This window comes from Varroa destructor, unplaced genomic scaffold (assembly GCF_002443255.2).
Source record: "Varroa destructor unplaced genomic scaffold, Vdes_3.0 BEIS01000006.1, whole genome shotgun sequence".
Taxonomy (NCBI): Eukaryota; Metazoa; Arthropoda; class Arachnida; order Mesostigmata; family Varroidae; genus Varroa; species Varroa destructor.
Window position 1 is genome coordinate 27,281,809 of NW_019211459.1, and position 19,249 is coordinate 27,301,057.

The 19,249-nt window shown below is 39.7% G+C and overlaps 1 protein-coding gene across 1 annotated transcript; it reads right to left on the bottom strand.

Moving 5' to 3' along the window:
* Positions 1 to 109: 109 nt before the first annotated feature.
* Positions 110 to 10,805, bottom strand: LOC111252587 (UNC93-like protein MFSD11). The gene is made up of 13 exons (XM_022810752.2): positions 10,305 to 10,805; positions 6,858 to 7,030; positions 6,066 to 6,145; positions 5,808 to 5,937; positions 5,228 to 5,353; positions 4,944 to 4,984; positions 4,615 to 4,702; positions 4,202 to 4,305; positions 2,777 to 2,945; positions 2,280 to 2,343; positions 1,356 to 1,484; positions 1,028 to 1,109; positions 110 to 433 (listed from the first exon to the last, which is right to left on the bottom strand). Exons 1-13 carry the CDS (start codon positions 10,395 to 10,397, stop codon positions 381 to 383), a joined length of 1,332 nt encoding a protein of 443 aa, XP_022666487.1. The 5' UTR covers positions 10,398 to 10,805; the 3' UTR covers positions 110 to 380.
* Positions 10,806 to 19,249: the final 8,444 nt, after the last annotated feature.

A 19,249-nucleotide genomic window follows, 5' to 3' on the forward strand; every position in this document is an offset into this window, starting at 1 on the left:
CCCTTAAGAATAAGGGTCTGCGCCTATGTGTGTGTAAACAAGTGTATGCGGCAGAAGGAAGCAGGATACGTTGTAGTCATTGATGTTGTGTAAATTGATAAGTAATTACTTCGTATGATAGAATTTCTATTTATTTCATCTAAAATTAAAACTTAACGCTAATGTTTTCAAGAATACTGAAATTATTCGACAATTAAGCGCCAATGGCTATCATTCAAATCCTAGTCATCTTTTTCAGAAATCCTAATAGGCCTTCTCTCTTAAACACAGAAAAAATGGTAGTGAAGATCTGACGAATTATAATATTACAGCAGAATTACCGCTAAAATCACTGCTACAATACAGTAACATTAATAGCAACGCTTCAATGCCGCCAACGACTACTCTTCACATTCGCTCCTTTGCATAGATACGTGATTAGAGTCACTTTCTTCTGTAAGTAAATAAGAAAAGTATATAATTTGCTTTAATTAAAGCATTTAGTTATTGCGGAAGCTGTACCTGCTGATTATTGTGGTCTGTTTTGGTAAGGCGGGTCCAAATGTGCGCAGTGTCATCATTGTTCGAACGGAATACTGCTCCAAGCAAGATAAGCAGGGGCACTTACCTTTTCCGATCAGACGCAGCCACAGTCATATATGAGCGTAACTACTGAATGGGGGCGGACGCGAAGGAACTAAATAATGTAATTACAGTTTCAAGCGTCTTCTACTAAACAGGTTGTGGCTGTTCTGTGCTAAATTATTTACTAAGTATACTTACGTTACTTTTTAGGATTGTAGCAAACTGAATGCGATCCCGCTGCATTAATATTTGTGCGGGAATCTTTTTTGTGATGCAGGCAGATAAAACTTTCACTAGTAAGGGGTCTTCTCAGTACTAACGTTATTGGATCGGGCGTTTTATTTGAACGCTTCAAGAATGAGCTCGACTTGTTTGGGTGCGTTAGTTTTCTATGAAAGCCTTCATAATTTACCGTTATTATTCTTTGCCCCATGTGTATTCCGTAATGATAAGGTTTCCTTACCTTCGTCTGACTCCGGTGCATGACCTGAAACGCACATGAAGCATATCGTGCCGAGGGAAGCAGAAACTAGCAGAACCCCCAGCTGGAAAATCGTTCACGTTAGGGCCGGTTAGAAAACACGTGCACGTGCACTCATACGTCTCTCAGCTAACATGTAGTCTGCATCGTCTCAAAAAGTGCTGCAGTCTACAACACGTTAACGAATATGTGACAGAAATACACTTGCGTACAAACAAAGACAGAAACAAGCAAGATGTTTTTCGAGTAACTTCGATCGCGTATAAACGATACAATAATGCTATCGTAGTAACTGTAAGCTGTAGCTTACCTGATATGGAAGAATAAGTATGGTGGACAAAAAGAAGAAAGCTGCGGCTGCAATAGATTGCATAAACTTGAAAAGTCCGAACGCCGACGAACTATCCTTACTGTATACATACCCAATCAGCGAGTAAATCTGAAATAAAATTACAAAATAACTTGTAATGAACACAGATCTGAATAATGAAATACATTCAAAGCCTAATAAATAAAAAAGCAACGGTTCTTTCAGCGCTTATGAAACTTGTAGGGAAGTTGATTATTTAGTGAGAATACGCTCAATGAAAAAGAATCTGCCTTTCTTCATCTTTTTGTCTCGAAAACTACGCAGCCATCTAGTCATCAGATCATTTTTACCTACAATTACCGAAGCATCTCAAGGGTCATGTCAGATTAGGAAAACAAAGGACATTGTATCGAGATGTTACTACACAGCTTCGATCGCATATAAAATAATTGGGGATCCCTAACCTTATCGAACAGCTAAAATCTAGGCCATCCCAAACTTAAGATGTAAAATGGTAGCATATATACAGCAGGTACAGCACTGAGCGGCAGTGTGGGGCAAAACAGAGTGGACCGTTGTGGACAATTGGCGGCCAGGAAACTTGCACGAATCTCGTTTCTTTTGTGTACCCACTCTTGGCCTTTGCTCTGAAGTGTTGCTCGTAAATTGTACGCTTATGATCGGAGACTATGCGGCCATAATGATTGGTACTGTTAAGGACCATTAACTCGCGGACCTACTTCGTTAGCCTTTAATACACCAATTCGTTTGTCCATATTTCAAGTTCTCGTTTTACTGTGCTTATTATTCCAGCAAAAGATATAAACGTAGATGGTACATAACAAGCACACAGACAAATAGCATGTGACATATTTTTTTACGGAAGCACATATCAAATCATTATAAATTGAGTCTGCTAATTACCTGGGTATTGAAACAACCATCACCGAAGCCGAGAAGGAACGAACAGAGCAGCGCCAGCTCGATACTAAAATAGGTCAATCTATAATCAGTAACATTTTGGTCATACATCAAAATTTCTGTTGCTTATAGGATATATAACGTTTGATGACGTAATAATTGCGTCATCCTTATTATCAAGTCTAATCGATACATGCTTCTCCCATAAGACATTCAACCAACATCAAGTTTGCTACTGACGAGAAGACAATTTACAGCTGATCTTCACTTATCAATCCCTCATACGTAAGCTCAGCAAAAATACCTATACGCCCTCGCAAATGTTTGCGAGGGCGTATAGGTATTGCCAAACAACAAGGGCAGATTCCTCTTATTAAATTAAGAATTATTTTAATTGTTAATTAATTAGCATTTTATCATGTCTATGTTTATTTAGTATTAAAAGAGACGCCGTAGTAACAACAAAAGTAAGTAGTAAATATTTTACATTACACACTCACCTGGAATGAATGATTCCGTTGTCTTTGGTTTTTCCATGCACCGAATTAGCAGGTAGGTTGATAAAAGCTAGGCCAAATGTAGCCACATGAACCACAAAACCCATCAGGACTATTTTGCTCCGTCCCATACGTTTCGTGTAGTCATCGAATATGCTAAACGCCAAACCAGCTTAAATATTACGATAATACGTTATGTAATAACATGAAAGAAATCTCTTAGAGTCAAACGGAAAGCAGATGTCTAAAGTTACATAGTATATGTTTTACGCGGTAGAGTGCCTCGAAAACGTAACGCGTTGGAACGATAAAGAGTCCACCCATGGTAGTGAAGTATCAGGTTTGAATCGGGGACTGCGGATCTCGACAAAATGTTTATCGCGGCTGTCTCCAAGATATCCAAATTTCAATTTAGATTCAAGCCACGAGCTACACTGTGGTACACAGTCAGCACTCAAAATCTACCTTTTGGACTAGCACTTGTAGCGTTTGGCATTTATCGATTGACGGAGCCTTCTTAACTCTACTATTTTGGATCCGTCTCCATGCGGGAAGGTTTCATGCGTTCATTTTTCTGCAACAATTGCCTTTTCATGCTGTCCTAGACATAGTTCATTTTCGGCGCGTAGAAACCTTTCGTAAAGCTATCTGTTTATGTATGATTAACAGAGATCGCGCGAACTTCAGGCCTCCGGACCTCTATCTGCGTATACGCTAGCCCTTAACTAAAACGCCTGCGGCAACCATCGGTCGTGCGCAGCTGTTCGTAGTAATAATAATCGTGCTGATAATATTAAATATGACCATTTCCGGAGCTACGACAGTTGAGTAAGACGTGCTTATTTCAAAATTCATGGAACACCCTAGCATCGAGCAGTCTGATGGTGGTCACAAGGTAACGTTCCGCCATATCACAGCACCATGCTACAATTTCATCAGACTACCACGTTAAATGAACGGCTTGAAAGAGTGAGCGCTGCTTTACGCGAGAGCGTCGTCAAACTATTCAGAATCATGAATGAATGCAGTGATTCAGGTAATGCCAACCCAGAGCGTCAAACTGATCTGAAAGCGTTATTCGATGCCATTTCACCAGCAGGTATTAGATATATACGAAATAGTTTAGGTTCGAGGCCAGGTAATGACACAATGTTTTCTTTATTAGAAGCAACTCTATTTACGAAAGCACCGAGCGTCCGACCCGAAATCTGGACTTCACATTATGGAGCGAGTGTAGAACACTCATTCGTGAGGGTGGCCCTAAGCACTTATACGACTATGATCTGATCTAATAAAGGCTTAGGTCGAATCGGATGTCAATAAATCAGTATTCTTTGCTACGAAATGTTTTGCATGAAAAAAAAAATATACGAACTATTAAATATCCTTAATATTGGCTAGCTACACATTTACCTACTTTCTACTTACATAGCACCTCGCCAGTTCCTATGAGAAGGCCACTAATTGGCACATACTTAGAGCTGTCATCACCAAACTCCATGGTGAAACCGATAGCAGTACTATAGACTCCACTGAAACCAATGTGTTGTATTTACTAATGTTAATGGTTAGATTTAAAAAAAAACCACATCTTTTTTTTTTTTCAATATCCAATTGCAAGTTAGCCACGACTAAAACTGAGCCTGAATCCAGCATGTAAGATATGGAGAAAAAACCTCTACTCACACCTATTGTATGACTTCGTTTCAATTTTATTAGAAAAAAAAAAATATTGATTGCATTGTCTAACTTACAAGCTTTGCTTAGAAATTAGCTAACAGCAATATCTACAAGTACTTGGAAATGATGTTGTGTAAATATCTATATTGGATAAATCGTACCTGAAGAAAGACAGCTCTAGCCCAGTGTAGATAAAAGCGATGGAAAGCAGTAACATCTTTGACGTTTTCAATAAAGCAAACGAGTTTACTGAAATAAAAAGTAAACACGTTACTAGTTTGGTCTTTATTACACTATTATTTAAATTAAGCAATAGGTGTTTAGCGGGGCCACTGACGCTAGAAAATTTGAGCTTTTGCACATTGAGGCGACGATTTTTGAAAATGGCTGTCAAATCGTTATACGTATAGCGGCCGCGACGAGTAAGGGACGCAAATAAATAAGTTTTGATATATCATAACATTCAATAATGTGGTAAAATCTGACTAACCGATTCCACTGACGAATAACGTTTTTTTTTCTTCTTCTTCACTGAAATAAATATTTTGGTCATAAGAACATTTGCCACCAATTATATGAACTGAAACTCCTCTAAGCACGAGAGTGTATATATATATATATATATATATATATATATATATATATATATGGAACGCAAACGTAATCGATGTACAACAATCGTCTTTCGGTATTGCACACTTCTCATATAGGCTTCATTAGTAAGATGTAGCATGGCCAGATGCTAAACACTGGTGATTTGTTGAAAGCACATACTCGTCATTGTCCTGCGGCGGTCTTCGGAAGCAGATCATTAGGAGGTTACCGATTATTCCGACGGCGAGTAGACCTCCATAAACGAGTATACGAGTTTCCTTATCGATATGCTCCTTACCGACCAACCTGTACGGGAGATCACGCATAGGACACGTAAAAGGAATACGACGATTATGACACGTGTGCTGTACATTGCCAATGTCCAAAAAGCCTCTACTATAACCATTTTTGGCTTCTAGACTATCATGAAGTTTATTTGTTGGTTTTCAGTATGAAGATACTCAAATGGATGACGGGCAGATGATTGCCTCGCCTTCAGAAACACGAGTAAGCAAAGCTCTTTAATTAATAACTGTATACAACTAAATAATTTTATTACCTAATAGCTTACTTAATAACGACGATCAGGATTAGTTCGAATGGCGAGTTCACACTGAAACAATATAGCTTCCTCGGATGTTCCGATTATTGATATTATTACTTATCTACTTCTTGTAAGACTGAAACAGTGATTCCTGGCTACATGAAGCTAGCTAAATAGAAAATATAATTCCTGTAATCCCTTTCGTGTTATCCTTACACGAAGTAGACAAAAATGTTTCCCCAAATCAGTGAGAGCTGCATCATTGCCCAAAAGATAGCGGAGTTCCTTGACATCGTCTCCTTGGTTGAGTTTTTTGTTAGAAATGTCCCTTGTCCTGTCCATATAACTATGAAATAGGAGGGAAAATAGAGGTAATTAATGAGGATAAGTTAAAGTATCAGTTAGCAAGTTCGTCTACAAATGCCAGTTATCACAATATACTCGTACATTATATTTGAGATATAGAGCACAAACCTGCTGCGCCGGATCCAACTAGTGCAGATGCAATGTAAAGACCTTCTGCGGTTGGATAGAGAAATTGCGAGATGAAAAAGCTGAAAATTTATGAGGTATAATTTCACAACGTTGTACCAATAGAGTTTATTCGGTCAGCGACTTTGCGGTTAATAGTACCTGAGGGCTTCTTGAATCTCTGAGAAACTGGCCTGTTACTAGACAAACAATCCGACCCGTAATCCGGAAAAGCGAAGGGAAAATGTTTAATAAATTAGTATATTTTCGCTGTTGCTCAGACTCCGCGCAGTTCACCAGCTTTTTTTAGTTTAATTGAGTCACGGGCAAACATGACTGGGCGGCTACACGTAGACCATTCGCTTGCAGCACGTCGATGATAATACGGAGCCTCCTATCATCTGTATTTCCAGCGCCTCTGAATTTCGAGGTGACAGGTTCTCCAATGGGTTTACTTTAGGAGAAAGGCACCATTTGCCTATGTTCACACCAAAGGAGGGCCTGGTAAAAAAAACTAGTTGAAGTTACCAGAAGATAACTTGTCGATATTATTATTGATAATTTGGGCAAGACTGTGGTGCAATCGTATTCTCCAGTTCGTCTGCTTTACGATTAGAATAGCATATATTCATACAAAGTGTCACATCAGATTTCTACAGATTAGTTCAAGACTTCGAGGAACGAAGAGCTCCAAAGCTCCTAATATGAAATATTGTTCGTGTATATCACGTAAAGCTTTTTCGTTCGGCATGGAGGCTGCCAATGGTTAAACTGATGAGCTATCCTACTACTAACTTGTACGTGATGGCGCCTACGAGCATCGAGACTCGTGGACTCATAAGGGCAATGATGGATGGTGCGATCCAGTTTGACACAGCGAAGACGGCGTAGATAATACAAAACGACCAGTATCCATCTCCGGTGTATTCTCCGTTGGTCTCGTTTTGAATCGACTTCAGTACAGTTTGCTACGATTTTCAATAGGTAGAAGCAGTTCATGAAAGGCAATGACATATTTTAGGCGAAAAAAAAATACTCGTATACATCACCAGACGACCCAGTCGAAAACATCTGCGAGCTTATGATAATGGTAATTGTAAATACATATATTCGCCACGAGGCCTCAAAACGTTGTTTTTGGCCAGTGCTACACCATTCTTTCTTCTGGAGGGAAAAAAAAAGCCGCTAATAAAAATTTCTAAGCAGTCATAAAGCAGAAAAGCATTTACCGAACGATGTAGTATTTTGGAAAAAGAGCGTTCCTGAAACGCCGTGTGCTTAGTTTCCCAGTACAACGCTCAAGCTGAACTTGATCATGATCAGCAATTTGATTACAATGAACCATACTAGGTGTCATAGAGCCACGTAATTCTACACGTTATGTAAGACAGTTTCAAGTCCCGCCCAACGTATAGAAAATATGTCCGCTGCATGCTCGCTACTAGATCTCGAAGCGTGGTTGATGTCTGTCTAGTTTGGTCTTGGTTGAATAGGACATGATCATACTCCAAAAGGAAAAATTTATCAGTAATTCTAAGTAATAATCTAATACAAATGAGTTATTACACGGGTAAAATGCCAGGTTCATTTTAACACGTGGATAACACTTACAGTATCAGTTGTTTCAATTGTAAAACTACAGTACATGTTAAGATTAAATTCTGGTGCTTCCTGCATAAGGACACAGGGATTAAGCGCAGATCGTAAAATTTTAAAGTGCATAGTTTCGGGACATGCTACAGGTGATAGAAATTACGATAGACAGTGGAGAAACATGGTCAGGAAGTTTTGAGCAAGTTCTATTATCTAAAGTTCAAAGAGAAAGTTATGCTGAATACCACTTAATTACAACTATGTAGCTTTTAGATTGATTTGATTTTTTTAGAAGGATGTCGACAACGCTTTACTTAAGACAAACAGAACACATGCACAAGTAATAAGGCCATCGGGAGTGTGGTCTAGATTAATTTCTTGAACATATTATAGCCCGATCTCTTTTTAGTAGAGGTTATAGTGACTTAAAATTCCCGTACGCCTCAATTCGTAGGCAAAAGAATAATAATCCCAGAAGACGACCATTTCTGGGTAAATCATATTAGCCCAGTGCAGATTATTCGAAGAGCACATACATACATACATACATACATACATATATATAATCTATCGAAACGAATGAAACGCTATTTATTACCCTATACCATTTGATGCAAGCTATGCCTGAAGAAACGGCAAACAATTAGTACGGTTTTGGCTATAGGCGATTTTGACTATGATCGTTCTAAACGTCATCCCTGATATCAACAGTGGACAAGGTCATCGGCTGACCTTACATCGACCACATTAGCTCATTACTGCAATGTTATTTGCAGACCGCCAAGTGGCGATCGAAGCGCCAAAACGATTATGGTATAACAATGGTAGAACGGTGGCGATCGAAGCGCCAAAACGATTATGGTATAACAATGGTAGAACGGTGTCGCTTTCAGCGGTGTAAGATGTTCGCGTTCATTATAGTACGCGTATAATATTTACTGCATCAGCTTCTTGATCGTTTGCTTTTCTTCTTCGTGTAAGCGTGCAGGGCAGATTATAAATGCGTTGCTTCAAGTCATATCACAAGGAAAATTAACTTTATCTTTGTTAACAATAACCATGCCTCAGTCGATATTGGTATTAAGTGTAAAGTTTGTTTTCGTCGAATATGCGAAACATTCGCACGAAATTCAATCTTGGGCTGATACGAGGATCTGAAGATTGAACAATGCGACAGTTTGAAACTGTCCATAAGTATAAATGGTGCTGAAAATCTCGCCGAGATTAATCGTTAAATCTGATTTCAACAATTCAGTTAGAAAAATTGTATTTTTTCTTTCTCTCTAAAAATGGCCGTTCGTTTCCGTATGAAAAACTTCATTTTGAGCCATTTTTTTTTTAATTAATACACCGGCCTTATAACTTTATTTCCAATTGAAAACTCACCGTTTGTCTTATGAAGGTCTTAAATAAGCCGCATAAAAACCAGCAGTCACGTAGATTGCCAATTTCGGTAAAAAAAAAAACGTTTTTAATTCTTGTAAAGGTATGTCTAGTGCCGAAATATTCGATAATAGTTGATTTTCGCGTAAGTTACAATCGTAACGCGTTGTTGTTCGCCGTAACGAGCGCGTTATTTCCTTCCCGAAAAAGACTAGCTTTCGTCTGGCTCTAGGGGGGGCCGGACGAACGAACGCACGTACGCCCCTTTACAGCAAACCGCTTACCAAATTTTTTCTGAAGTTAAACGCGCCATTTTGTACATCTAGCTAGTATTGGTTATAAAACGGTGGACAATAACAATACTTATCTACCATAATGTTTACTTTGATCCTGGTCGATATAGTCGGTGGGTGTTGAAAATTGTTATCCTATAATAAGCACTGCTTACAATTGTTTGCCTTGCGCATCAAGTAAAACGGCATTTGTGTAGATTAGATTGCTTTGTGAAGTGGGCACAGTATGGGAAAATCTTGAAAATTGACAGCGGTAAATTGTTTTATTTCAATTAAATCTAATTCAAATGAACTAAAGGTAAATTAAATTAGGGCCAAACGAGCTAAACTTAAAAGGGTTCAGGGTGCAGTCCTAGTGCCGTTTAAAAATTCATTGGCATTCGTTGACTGGTAAAGCTGTAAATGACTACAGCCTCAATTTCAATTAAATAAAGTATAGAAACATAGTAATGCTATGTTTCTACTCACAAACTTACACTTAAACTCACAACTATAGATATTAGGTTCTAAAGGCTAGGAAGCCCAAACCGTTGGACAACATATTCTCCGTTTGAGACAAGTCAACATTCTAAAAGTTTGCATTATAAAAGTTTTACGCGGTCTTCTACAGGACGGAGACCGTAATATTAGTATGAAGCACACGTTTGTGTACTTTTGTATAGAAACAGACTATTCGTAATTAGTATGGGAGCGTTCTCTCAGCATACACAGCATTAGTTCTCCTGGTTTTTTGAACTATAGGTTCAAGAATAAGAATGAACCTGTACAGATGCGTTGTCTAATGCTAGAAACTAAATGCTAGTAATATGCTATATGAAGAAAACGTTACCCTTGCAAATTACGATTACGGAAGGCCTATATACGTCTAAAATACACCGGCAAAATAAGGTGCTTGGGATCGAGATATATTTTATGAGTAATCTAACTCGACTCGACTCTACAAAGTGCCATGCGCCAACTCACTATTGCCTACCTGGATTAAGCCACCTGTCTGAAAAGCGGTAAACACGAGCATAAAAGTAAATCCGATCAGAATAACATTGAACATACGAACAGAGATGCCCATAATGAAAGTTCACTTTCGCACACTTAACACCTTATGGAACTCGTAGATCAACCAATACTTGCTACTGATACAGCAGTTTCCGTTGTACCATACTAGACACCATTACTTGAGTAGCTTTCGTGAGTCTTGTTTTTAACTCTTGATAAAAAAAAGCTCCAATTTTGAAAAATTTCCCCAGGTTTCTCTCAGTCGACCTGTTCTTTCAGGAGAGACTTGGTACAATTTTGGGCTGTGCAGCAATCCCCTTAACTACGAACTACGATGCTAGTTTTTTAAGCTGTCTGTCACGAGCCATCATAATATTGCCCGTAACAGCTAACGTATCAAGGGATTTTGTGGCGAGGGACTGCAATGGACACTGTCATACGGCGGCCGCCCGCCCGCCTGCCCGCCCGCACTATTCACTGACGCCGATCGTTGCTAACGGGCTAAAAGACACCGAAAGGCGGCGCTGCCAAACGTTGACAAAGCACATCGTAAATACAGTGATTGAGATAATTAGTCGTTTTTCTTCTTCTTCTTCTGCTTGTGATTGGCTAATAAGACTACTCAATCATCGGCAAGTGCTCTTTGACAGTTTCTTGCTCATTGTCCCCTCCTCTAAAGCGTTGCGTTCCCAAAAACAGGGAGATGAAGCGGTCGGGAAATAAATTAAATGTCACTAAAGCGGACAGGGTGCACAGACGAAGCGAGCGGTGGAGTAAGATCAATTCCTAGAGGGCACAACAAAATCAGGGCAATACCGATCCGCTGTGGAAGCCTGTTACAATAGATAAGATCGCGATGCGCCAAGATTAGTAACGCTTTCTTCTTGACACATCACTTTAATAATAACAATACAAAATGGAGCCCCCAATGCTACCGCTAAAGCGCCCTCTAGTGATAACGCAATCGTATTTGTAAGCGGTGACTGTCGCGAGAGTTACAAAAGTAGCTTGACTAACGGCGAGCTGTGGAGCCCATGTAACATCACAGAAAAACGAAAGAAAAGAAAGCAGCCTCGGCTAAGGCCCAATGCGGTAAGAGCGAACGGCTGGTCTGACCGTCTGTGCTATGATACAAACCTTTTAGCACTTAGTTCGTTATTAGTTCTTTTCGCATATGATTCTCTTCCTAGAGCCAAACGATTGTCAGTACATATGTGCGTGCTCTTAAGCGCGTAAATTTGTCGTATTTATCATGATTTGAAAGACATGATAAAAGCAAGCAAGCTAGCTATATCGAGGCTTTCGAATGCGAAACAAGTAACCCAGGCTATCTTTCATTCTTTCTCTTTCTATTAAATGGATAAAATATTGCCTTTAAAATATTGTTTACGGTAGCGAAAGAGTGTTTTTTTTTTGGGTACTTATCCGGTAACGATTAGTGATGGGAGAGACGTTATCGCTTTAAAAAAAAAAACAAAGCTGTAAGTGATAGAAAATACTGAGCGTGCGGCACAAGCCTTTCGAAAGTTAAAAACACCGAATATGCCAAAAGCAAAAGATGATTTGAAGGAGGAGAAAGAAGGAGGACTGAAACATTATATTACAAAATAGTTCGCTTCTAAAGAATGTTTGGTAATATATAGGGATAGTCTTGCAAGGGAGCGCACCGATAAAATTAAAGGATCCGAACAGAGGCTTGCCCATTTGGTAATATATACATCGATAGATATTTATGTCTATACCTAACTTCAAGTGCGATTAACCCGCAGTATTATTTTTTATATTTTAGTTGCCTCGAAGTCCACCATCTAATTTAAACTAATGGTAGTTTAAGTAGCTAAGTTTCTGTGATTACGTAGCGAAGAAATAATGGCGAATTCTATGATTTGTAGATTTTTTGCCTGTAGATTTGGTATTTAATCGTTAGTTCTAACTCCACTTTAAATCAGAGCAGTCTTTTTCTTAAACATCTTGGCTCACTACTACAGAGCGCTTGTGTTCTCGTATATGCCAGGTACTAAGCGTTGATCTTCGCAGTCTGAGTGCTTAGACTGGCGCTCAAACAAATTCTGCTCGAAGCTATCTTCTGGTGCTACTGCTATAACCAATCGCGATCCACTTTGCGATCTGAAATGGACTGATAATTTTTTACTGTGGGCGAATAATTAGTTTAACAAACTGCTTTACTTAAATTACTCTATAAACCGTCGGAGAGTGTATGTTTTGCCTTCTCTACAACTGCACTAAACAACGTACATTTAACACTAGTAAACAATTCACTCAACTAGGAAAATTTTAATTCAGTAAAATGAACAAAGTAGGTCGGTACCATGAGTGAACGATAACTACCGAAAAAATAAAGAGGGTCACAATGGGAGATGCTGTTGAAACGCACAATTATTCGCATCTTCGTCGAAATTCAGTGGCTATACAAAATGATTACGCACATCAACCGTACCCATGTGTTTTGTACTTGCGCAAACCCGTGATAGTAAGTACTTGATACAGAGAAATCCCTTTAGTCTCTTGGAACTGTCCTTGACAGCGTCCTCGAACGTACTAACAAAATTATGAATCACTTGCAAAATACATTGCGCAACTTATAGAAATAGTGGCCTAGAAAGACTTGCACCGTGTAGTGGCAATTTTCTCGTAATGTGTTTAAATTAAAATGTACGTTGATACTTAAATGAGAGACTCATTGTTACAAGTTTGCTGCCAAAAGTAGTATCTATATGTTTTTCAGTTTCCAATTTTGAAGGTGAGCGCACCTCGAATTAGAAAACTAAGTACAATAGTGTTTCCGTCACGTATCAAATATATATAGCGTGTATATAATATCAGAATTTTTTAAACTAATTTATAGAAGTAGAATATGCGGTCATCAGAGCTATGAAAATACTCCATTAACAATAATTAAGAAGTTAATTGTTAACCGGGTATGAATAGAAGAGTCGATCGTTTCCGCCTCATAGTTTCGCTGTCGCCGGAGATTAGACGATCCTTTTTATGCGAAAATAATTGCTTGTTATTGCGATCTGGAAGATTGCGAACGCAAGCCCGCTCCGTGTGAGACAGTCTAAAAAACTGCTTTTACTAATTAAATGCTTTCAGCATGTTTGAGGCGCATAAGTGTTTCTGGGTTGGGGTTAGGTCTGTTTTCCATAATGACCAGTAAATTGTTACAGTGTCACCTGTTTTGCCGAACAGAATTCTATTGTATTTAATTGAATTACTGGTATACGTGAGCTAGGTGTAAGACTATATGGGACTGCTAGCTTGAGAAAAGGCTTAAAGCGCAACTTCGGATTAGACCACTGGCCGGAAATTGGCTAGTAAATAGGGCAGCAACAATTTCTTGTTTATGGTCTGGCCATAACAGGGTATATACGTATATATTTGTTTGATGTCAGGTTTAGCTATGGTATATGCCATCGTTGTCAACTACATGTTACATACGATACTCCTGAGACTCACCGATATAGTCGACACGTACTAACTCGAGATAGTCACAATTCACAAAGGATAATTTTGCATACGAGAATCATAAATCAGCACGGTAGTTACCCTTCAATTGGCTTTCATAGAGCATGTTCACGTTCCCTATTTGTTACTCAACAAAATCTCCACTTTGGTCTGGCTTCTTCGCCTATGACTCGCCCACATAATCCCACCTCTGGCTTATGTAACCTTGTCTTATAAAGCTATATGAACAAAACGTATGGATAACAGTGTGGCTGGTTGTTACGAACATATTGATGTAATTTATTTTCTCCCGTAACAACATGTCCTTAATAGTCGCTTTAAATTGTATTTCGTCGGTCATCTCCAGCGCGAAGCCGAAGTGCTATTTAGTCATTGTTTTAACAGAAATCGGTAATGTCATTTATTTTGAAAGAGTCGACCTTCTTTTTTGAGAAACGTTTGTACTGCAGAGCAGAAAAGGATATCTTTGAGGAAGGTAACTAATGCACCTTTTTTTCTCACTAATCTTATTAAAATTGCTGGTTCCGCCTTGCAAATCATAAGTAACTAAGATATAAAAATCGAAAGAGGAGAATAATTAATAGCAAAAATAAATATTCTATCTATTGTAATGGTACAAACATAAATACGGCTGTATAAGGTTATATAGAATCGCTGTGAACCGCTTACCCCAGTTTGTTTTATTCTAGTGGCAGCCGTAGAATAAGTGACAAGAATAAAGATGGAGGTGTTGTTGGAGGCGCATACACACCCACAAGAAGCTCTCTGAAAAGTGATTGGAAAGAACTAGATGAGACTGCTCCAGAGAAAAACTATAAAAGCGTTGCTTTTCAGAGGAAGCCGCGTTGCCTAAATCGTGTTTTCGCCATTGTTGCAGGAAACGTTGCAGGATTTGCGCGTGCTAAACGGGGAGTCCTGGATGAACAGGGAATCCGGATCAAATTTCGTATGTCTCTAGCTTATATCAAAATAGCCGAAAATTGGCTATTGTCATTCCACTCTGCCACAACGGTCGGAGCAAGCTTCTGCCTTAAGTTAGTTCGTGCGGTCTGAAACTATGAGCCTGAGAAGCCCGATACCCGCTCTCGTAGGCGCATCCGGCGAGGAGTAAACACCTGTTGCTGTCTCGAGAAGAAAAACATACGAACGCACAGCGCCCGCAGCTTACGATTGTGAAGCCACCCCAAACTAGAACGGCAAGCTTCGACTTTGTTAGCATTATGAAGCTCAAAACCCGTACTTCGGATCCGTCATCTCGTATATTCGCCATTGAAAATACCGCCTTCAGTGCACTAATTAGGCCGCATCAGCGCCTCGGTGGACGGTGGTGATACATATGTTGCGCTAAGAATGGACTATCAGTGGGTTCATTTTCAAGGGACACTATACCGGACCAGCTCAAAATCGGTTGAGGTGATAGCGTTTATAATTTATCGGGGCCAGGTGGATGCAAACAAGGCCGTATAAGCATGTTATTTGCCCTGCAGGCAGATAGCGGTCAGAGCACACTGGACAGCGCGAGCAGCCGCGATCAGTATGCCTATTGCATCGACCGCATGATGCGCTGCAGGACTATAGGAAGTGGTTCTATTGGCGCGTGCTCCCGCAAAATACCCTCAGCAGCATCTGAAGCCGATAATTACGCCACCTGATGGCCCGTTTCAGAGAAAATGGGAGCCCGTTTAACTCACCCCCGAAAATATCCTGGAAAGCACTAGACAACGCAACGTGAATTTATTACGCACTAAAGAATATCAGCCGTGGAATGAGGACATCTTGTTCGATAAGCGTGGATCAGAGTGAACAGCTGTGAAAGGCTCATTGACGCAAGCTAATGCAACTTGCATATGTATGCGAAAGCGTCGATTCTGCGAAGGATCTAGAAAGTTTGGCAATCAAAACGCAGGCCGGGTTCGCCTCAACTAGCAAGGCAAACAAAATTCATTGATACGTACACTTACCAGGACACAGGATCATACGATCATGCAAAAGTTGAAAGCACTAGCGCTTACCAAACTGGGCATGCTGGTAAAGAGGGTGCATGCAAGGATCTGCTTAACAACTTTGGTCCGCTATTACATTTTGTGTCCAGGTTTTGTGCGTTTGAGCAGAACATATTAGCAAGAGTGCATAGAAGGAATATACGCACGTGCCATGATAGATAAAAGCATAAAAACGCCCGAAATATAACGGGTGTCTGGGGCAACGATTTATGGCAGTACAGGTCATAAAACTAAAAACACTTACTTGGATAGTTAATTAGTATAGAACGACAGTTAGTAGCTGTCAGAATTGGAAATGTAACAAACTGAAAAACGCTTAAAAAATATCCTAAATAATTATTGTCATAACAAGTACGTATGTGGTACTTCTTGGTGTTTCTTGTTTGCCCGGAATAGTTCTCGCAGCTCGTCAACGGGCAGCACCGTATAAATGACCCACACAGCTCCGCTTCTGGCGTTTCAATTTCGAAGAACATCATTTGTTTCGAAAGAGGTTTAATTGTTTTTATATATGAAAAGTAATTCACAAACTCGATAGCGCTATCATCTTGCTCTTTACAAATTCTATTGGATTTGTAAGTTAGCACTTTATTCCGCCGTACTAAATATTTAAGCTGCCCGTTCTTAAGTAAACCTAGTTAATAAGTAATTAGTGAATTAGTTAAATTGGACAGTAGAAGTATGCGAATTCGACCTGCCCACAGCTGTCTCAACCTATCCTATCCGCCATCCCCAACATCTCCTCCATTCAGGTATACTGAGTGGCTGCGCGACCTGTATTGCGCAATGAAAATTACTTTTCTCCATTACGTCGATTTATTGTTACGTTTCCGTGTCAGGTGAAGATTTGCCAGAATTGTTTTGATAAAGAGATAACATGTTATCCTAACATGAAACTTCATAGTTTATACTATATCGTAAGTAAATGCAACGCTTTAAATACCAGTATATTATTAGCTTGGTACCTGACGCCTGTCTACGCTATATGATCAACAACACCCACGTGGATAATTACACTGTTTTGCCTGTGCTCCGGCATCCTGACGACCCCATTTCCCCACTCGGGTCGCAGGAAAATGCAGCTACTTTGCTCCTTTCAGATCGATCTATTAATTGATCTTTTCGATTTTTCTCGGGCCATCTTTTGTCCAGACAGATAGGACATGTATTGATCCACAGAAATATCTATGTAGTAGAATTCTAGATAAGAAAAGCTCATCTAATCCGTAGTTACGAACGTATCAAAAAGGCCTCCGTAGTAAATACTGCACCGAATCTTTGTGTAGTCAGTCGAACTGACCGGCATTGATTCAACTGACAGTAGATGTATACGTATTCCAGACCCCCTGTTCCGCTTACGTATCGAACTCGCCCACTGCCGTAATAATCATCAATAATTGCTTTTCTTTTCAACAATTGCTACTATTTACTGACACATACGATCTAACTGTTATGGTAATCTGTGAATTTAGTTGATCGGGGCGTGCTGGAAAACGAAAAGCTTGGTATTTTTTTATCAGTTTACTTAGTACATACACCGTATCCAAGTGAAACGAGGCCCTTCATCTGATCACAATAAAAACAGTATTACAATATAACTAATAATAACAATGTTATAATATCTGAAACTTTCAAGATATTGCTTCAACAATCGGCTTTCAATGGTTTCGGCGTACAAAGAATAAAGATTACTTCAGTTACGCGAATGGGTCATGACAGCGTCCAGTGCGTTTGGTTGTCTAAATGGATATCAACGAAACAGCTTTAGTCCAACAGTGCAGCCTGTTGGGACGGATTTTCTTGACAATTACTGATCCAGAAGTTATCAACACTAATGATTTGTAGCGCTAAGGGCACGTTTTTTTTCTTTGCTTATTTGACTTTAAAAGGCCAGGGCATATTGCAGCACAAACACGCGGAAGAGGTGCGGGATTGTGGACTACATGAAATATGGAAGATTATTAATTTCACATAGAGGGACACGAGTACCTATTCTGGTGCGTTACACTGGCTCTCGACTGCGTAACTTAGAAACAATGATTGCTTACAGAAAACAAGCATGAATCGAAATTACCCGGCTTATTACCCCTTATGGGGTGGTGTAATTTAGTTTTAAAGTAGTGAATGTAGCAATACAAGGTAGTATCTATATCTAAATTTTGTCGCCGGACGAAGGCAAATTTGTTGGCACTCAACTCATAATGCCCGTAGCGATAACTTCTAGATATATCTATTTTCAGAGCGGTACGGATCTGTCTGACACATCTAATAAGATACTAGTGCAGAGTGGGTTGCGGAGAGCTATAGCGCCGATTGGATAAAACTACTTATTAAACTGCAATCGCTCATAAAAGAAACGCCGTTCTTTGGGTTGTTACTTCTGGTTCTGCAAGATTCTTCGACATGATCGCGTGCCGCCTGAGTACCGTTACACTAGTGCAAATTTACAGTTCACAGCTGGACAATGGCTTTTTTTTTGTTGTTTTATTAGTAGGACGCATCAACAGCATGCAGTATCTATTCGTGGGAGTTTGTTCTAGCAGCCCATGACTACGAAACAAACGCGTTAGCCGAGCGGATCCTCGAAGCGCGTTTCACGTTGAGATTTTCATACTGTCAGTTGCTCAAAAGAAGAAAAAAGAATAGTCAAAGTGGATACTTTGAACGATCAGGCCACACGCTCGCTTAAACCTGCATTATACAATTTCCTTTGATAACTATATAGTGTGATGTGAAAAAGGATTGTCACGCTGAAGAGGTTTTTATTTCGGCCGATTTCAGTAGAGAGCCCTTCGAAAATAACGTCCACTGAAAAAATAACAGACAACAGCCAGTATGTCCGTTCATTCATAGAGGTACCTTAGGCGACACATATTTGATATTGGGTGGCCCGTACTCCGCTCATCGTACGTAACGCCAGAACCGAGCATTATAGCCTCCTATACATAGCTCAGATATGAATGCTTACGAGCAAGTCGTTTGTCGCGCGAATCACTCATAGAACATACATGTCGTGCCTGCGCGTCAGGTGTGCGTTCGGGGGGTCGATACATTGTTGAAAGTAGATTACAAGTTTTGGCTTTCCAAACTGTGGGGCTTGACATCACTACGGCCCTGATGACGACAGAGCAAAGGTTGCGCGTCCTTTGCTTCCTACCCTAAATCAATCAGCAAGATGTATATATATGATTAGGGACTATCCTCATTTTCAACGATTCTTGTAGCAAGCATCTGGCAAGGCCATAAGTGGTGCGAAGGAACGGCTGCATTCGTAAGTTACTCAGCTAATAGCAGTGGAAGTGTTTGACCGAACCGCTATTTTTCGTGCGTTTCAATATTCTCCGAACTGTTTTTTATGTTTGCCGTTTTTATGTATTTGTCGAAATTTCTGTGAATCACATCGATATATTCTAAGGAAGGCGTAAACTGTGATCAG

What these genes read in the sequence shown, in the direction of transcription:
- LOC111252587 (XM_022810752.2), bottom strand. Translation starts at nt 10,397, where the DNA reads ATGGGCATCTCTGTTCGTATGTTCAATGTTATTCTGATCGGATTTACT. An exon ending in AGTTGGATCCGGCGCAGCAG is followed by an intron (nt 5,938 to 6,065) that starts GTTTGTGCTCTA and finishes CCTATTTCATAG; the next exon opens with TTATATGGACAGGACAAGGG. An exon ending in CCGCCGCAGGACAATGACGA is followed by an intron (nt 4,985 to 5,227) that starts GTATGTGCTTTC and finishes TATTTATTTCAG; the next exon opens with TGAAGAAGAAGAAAAAAAAA.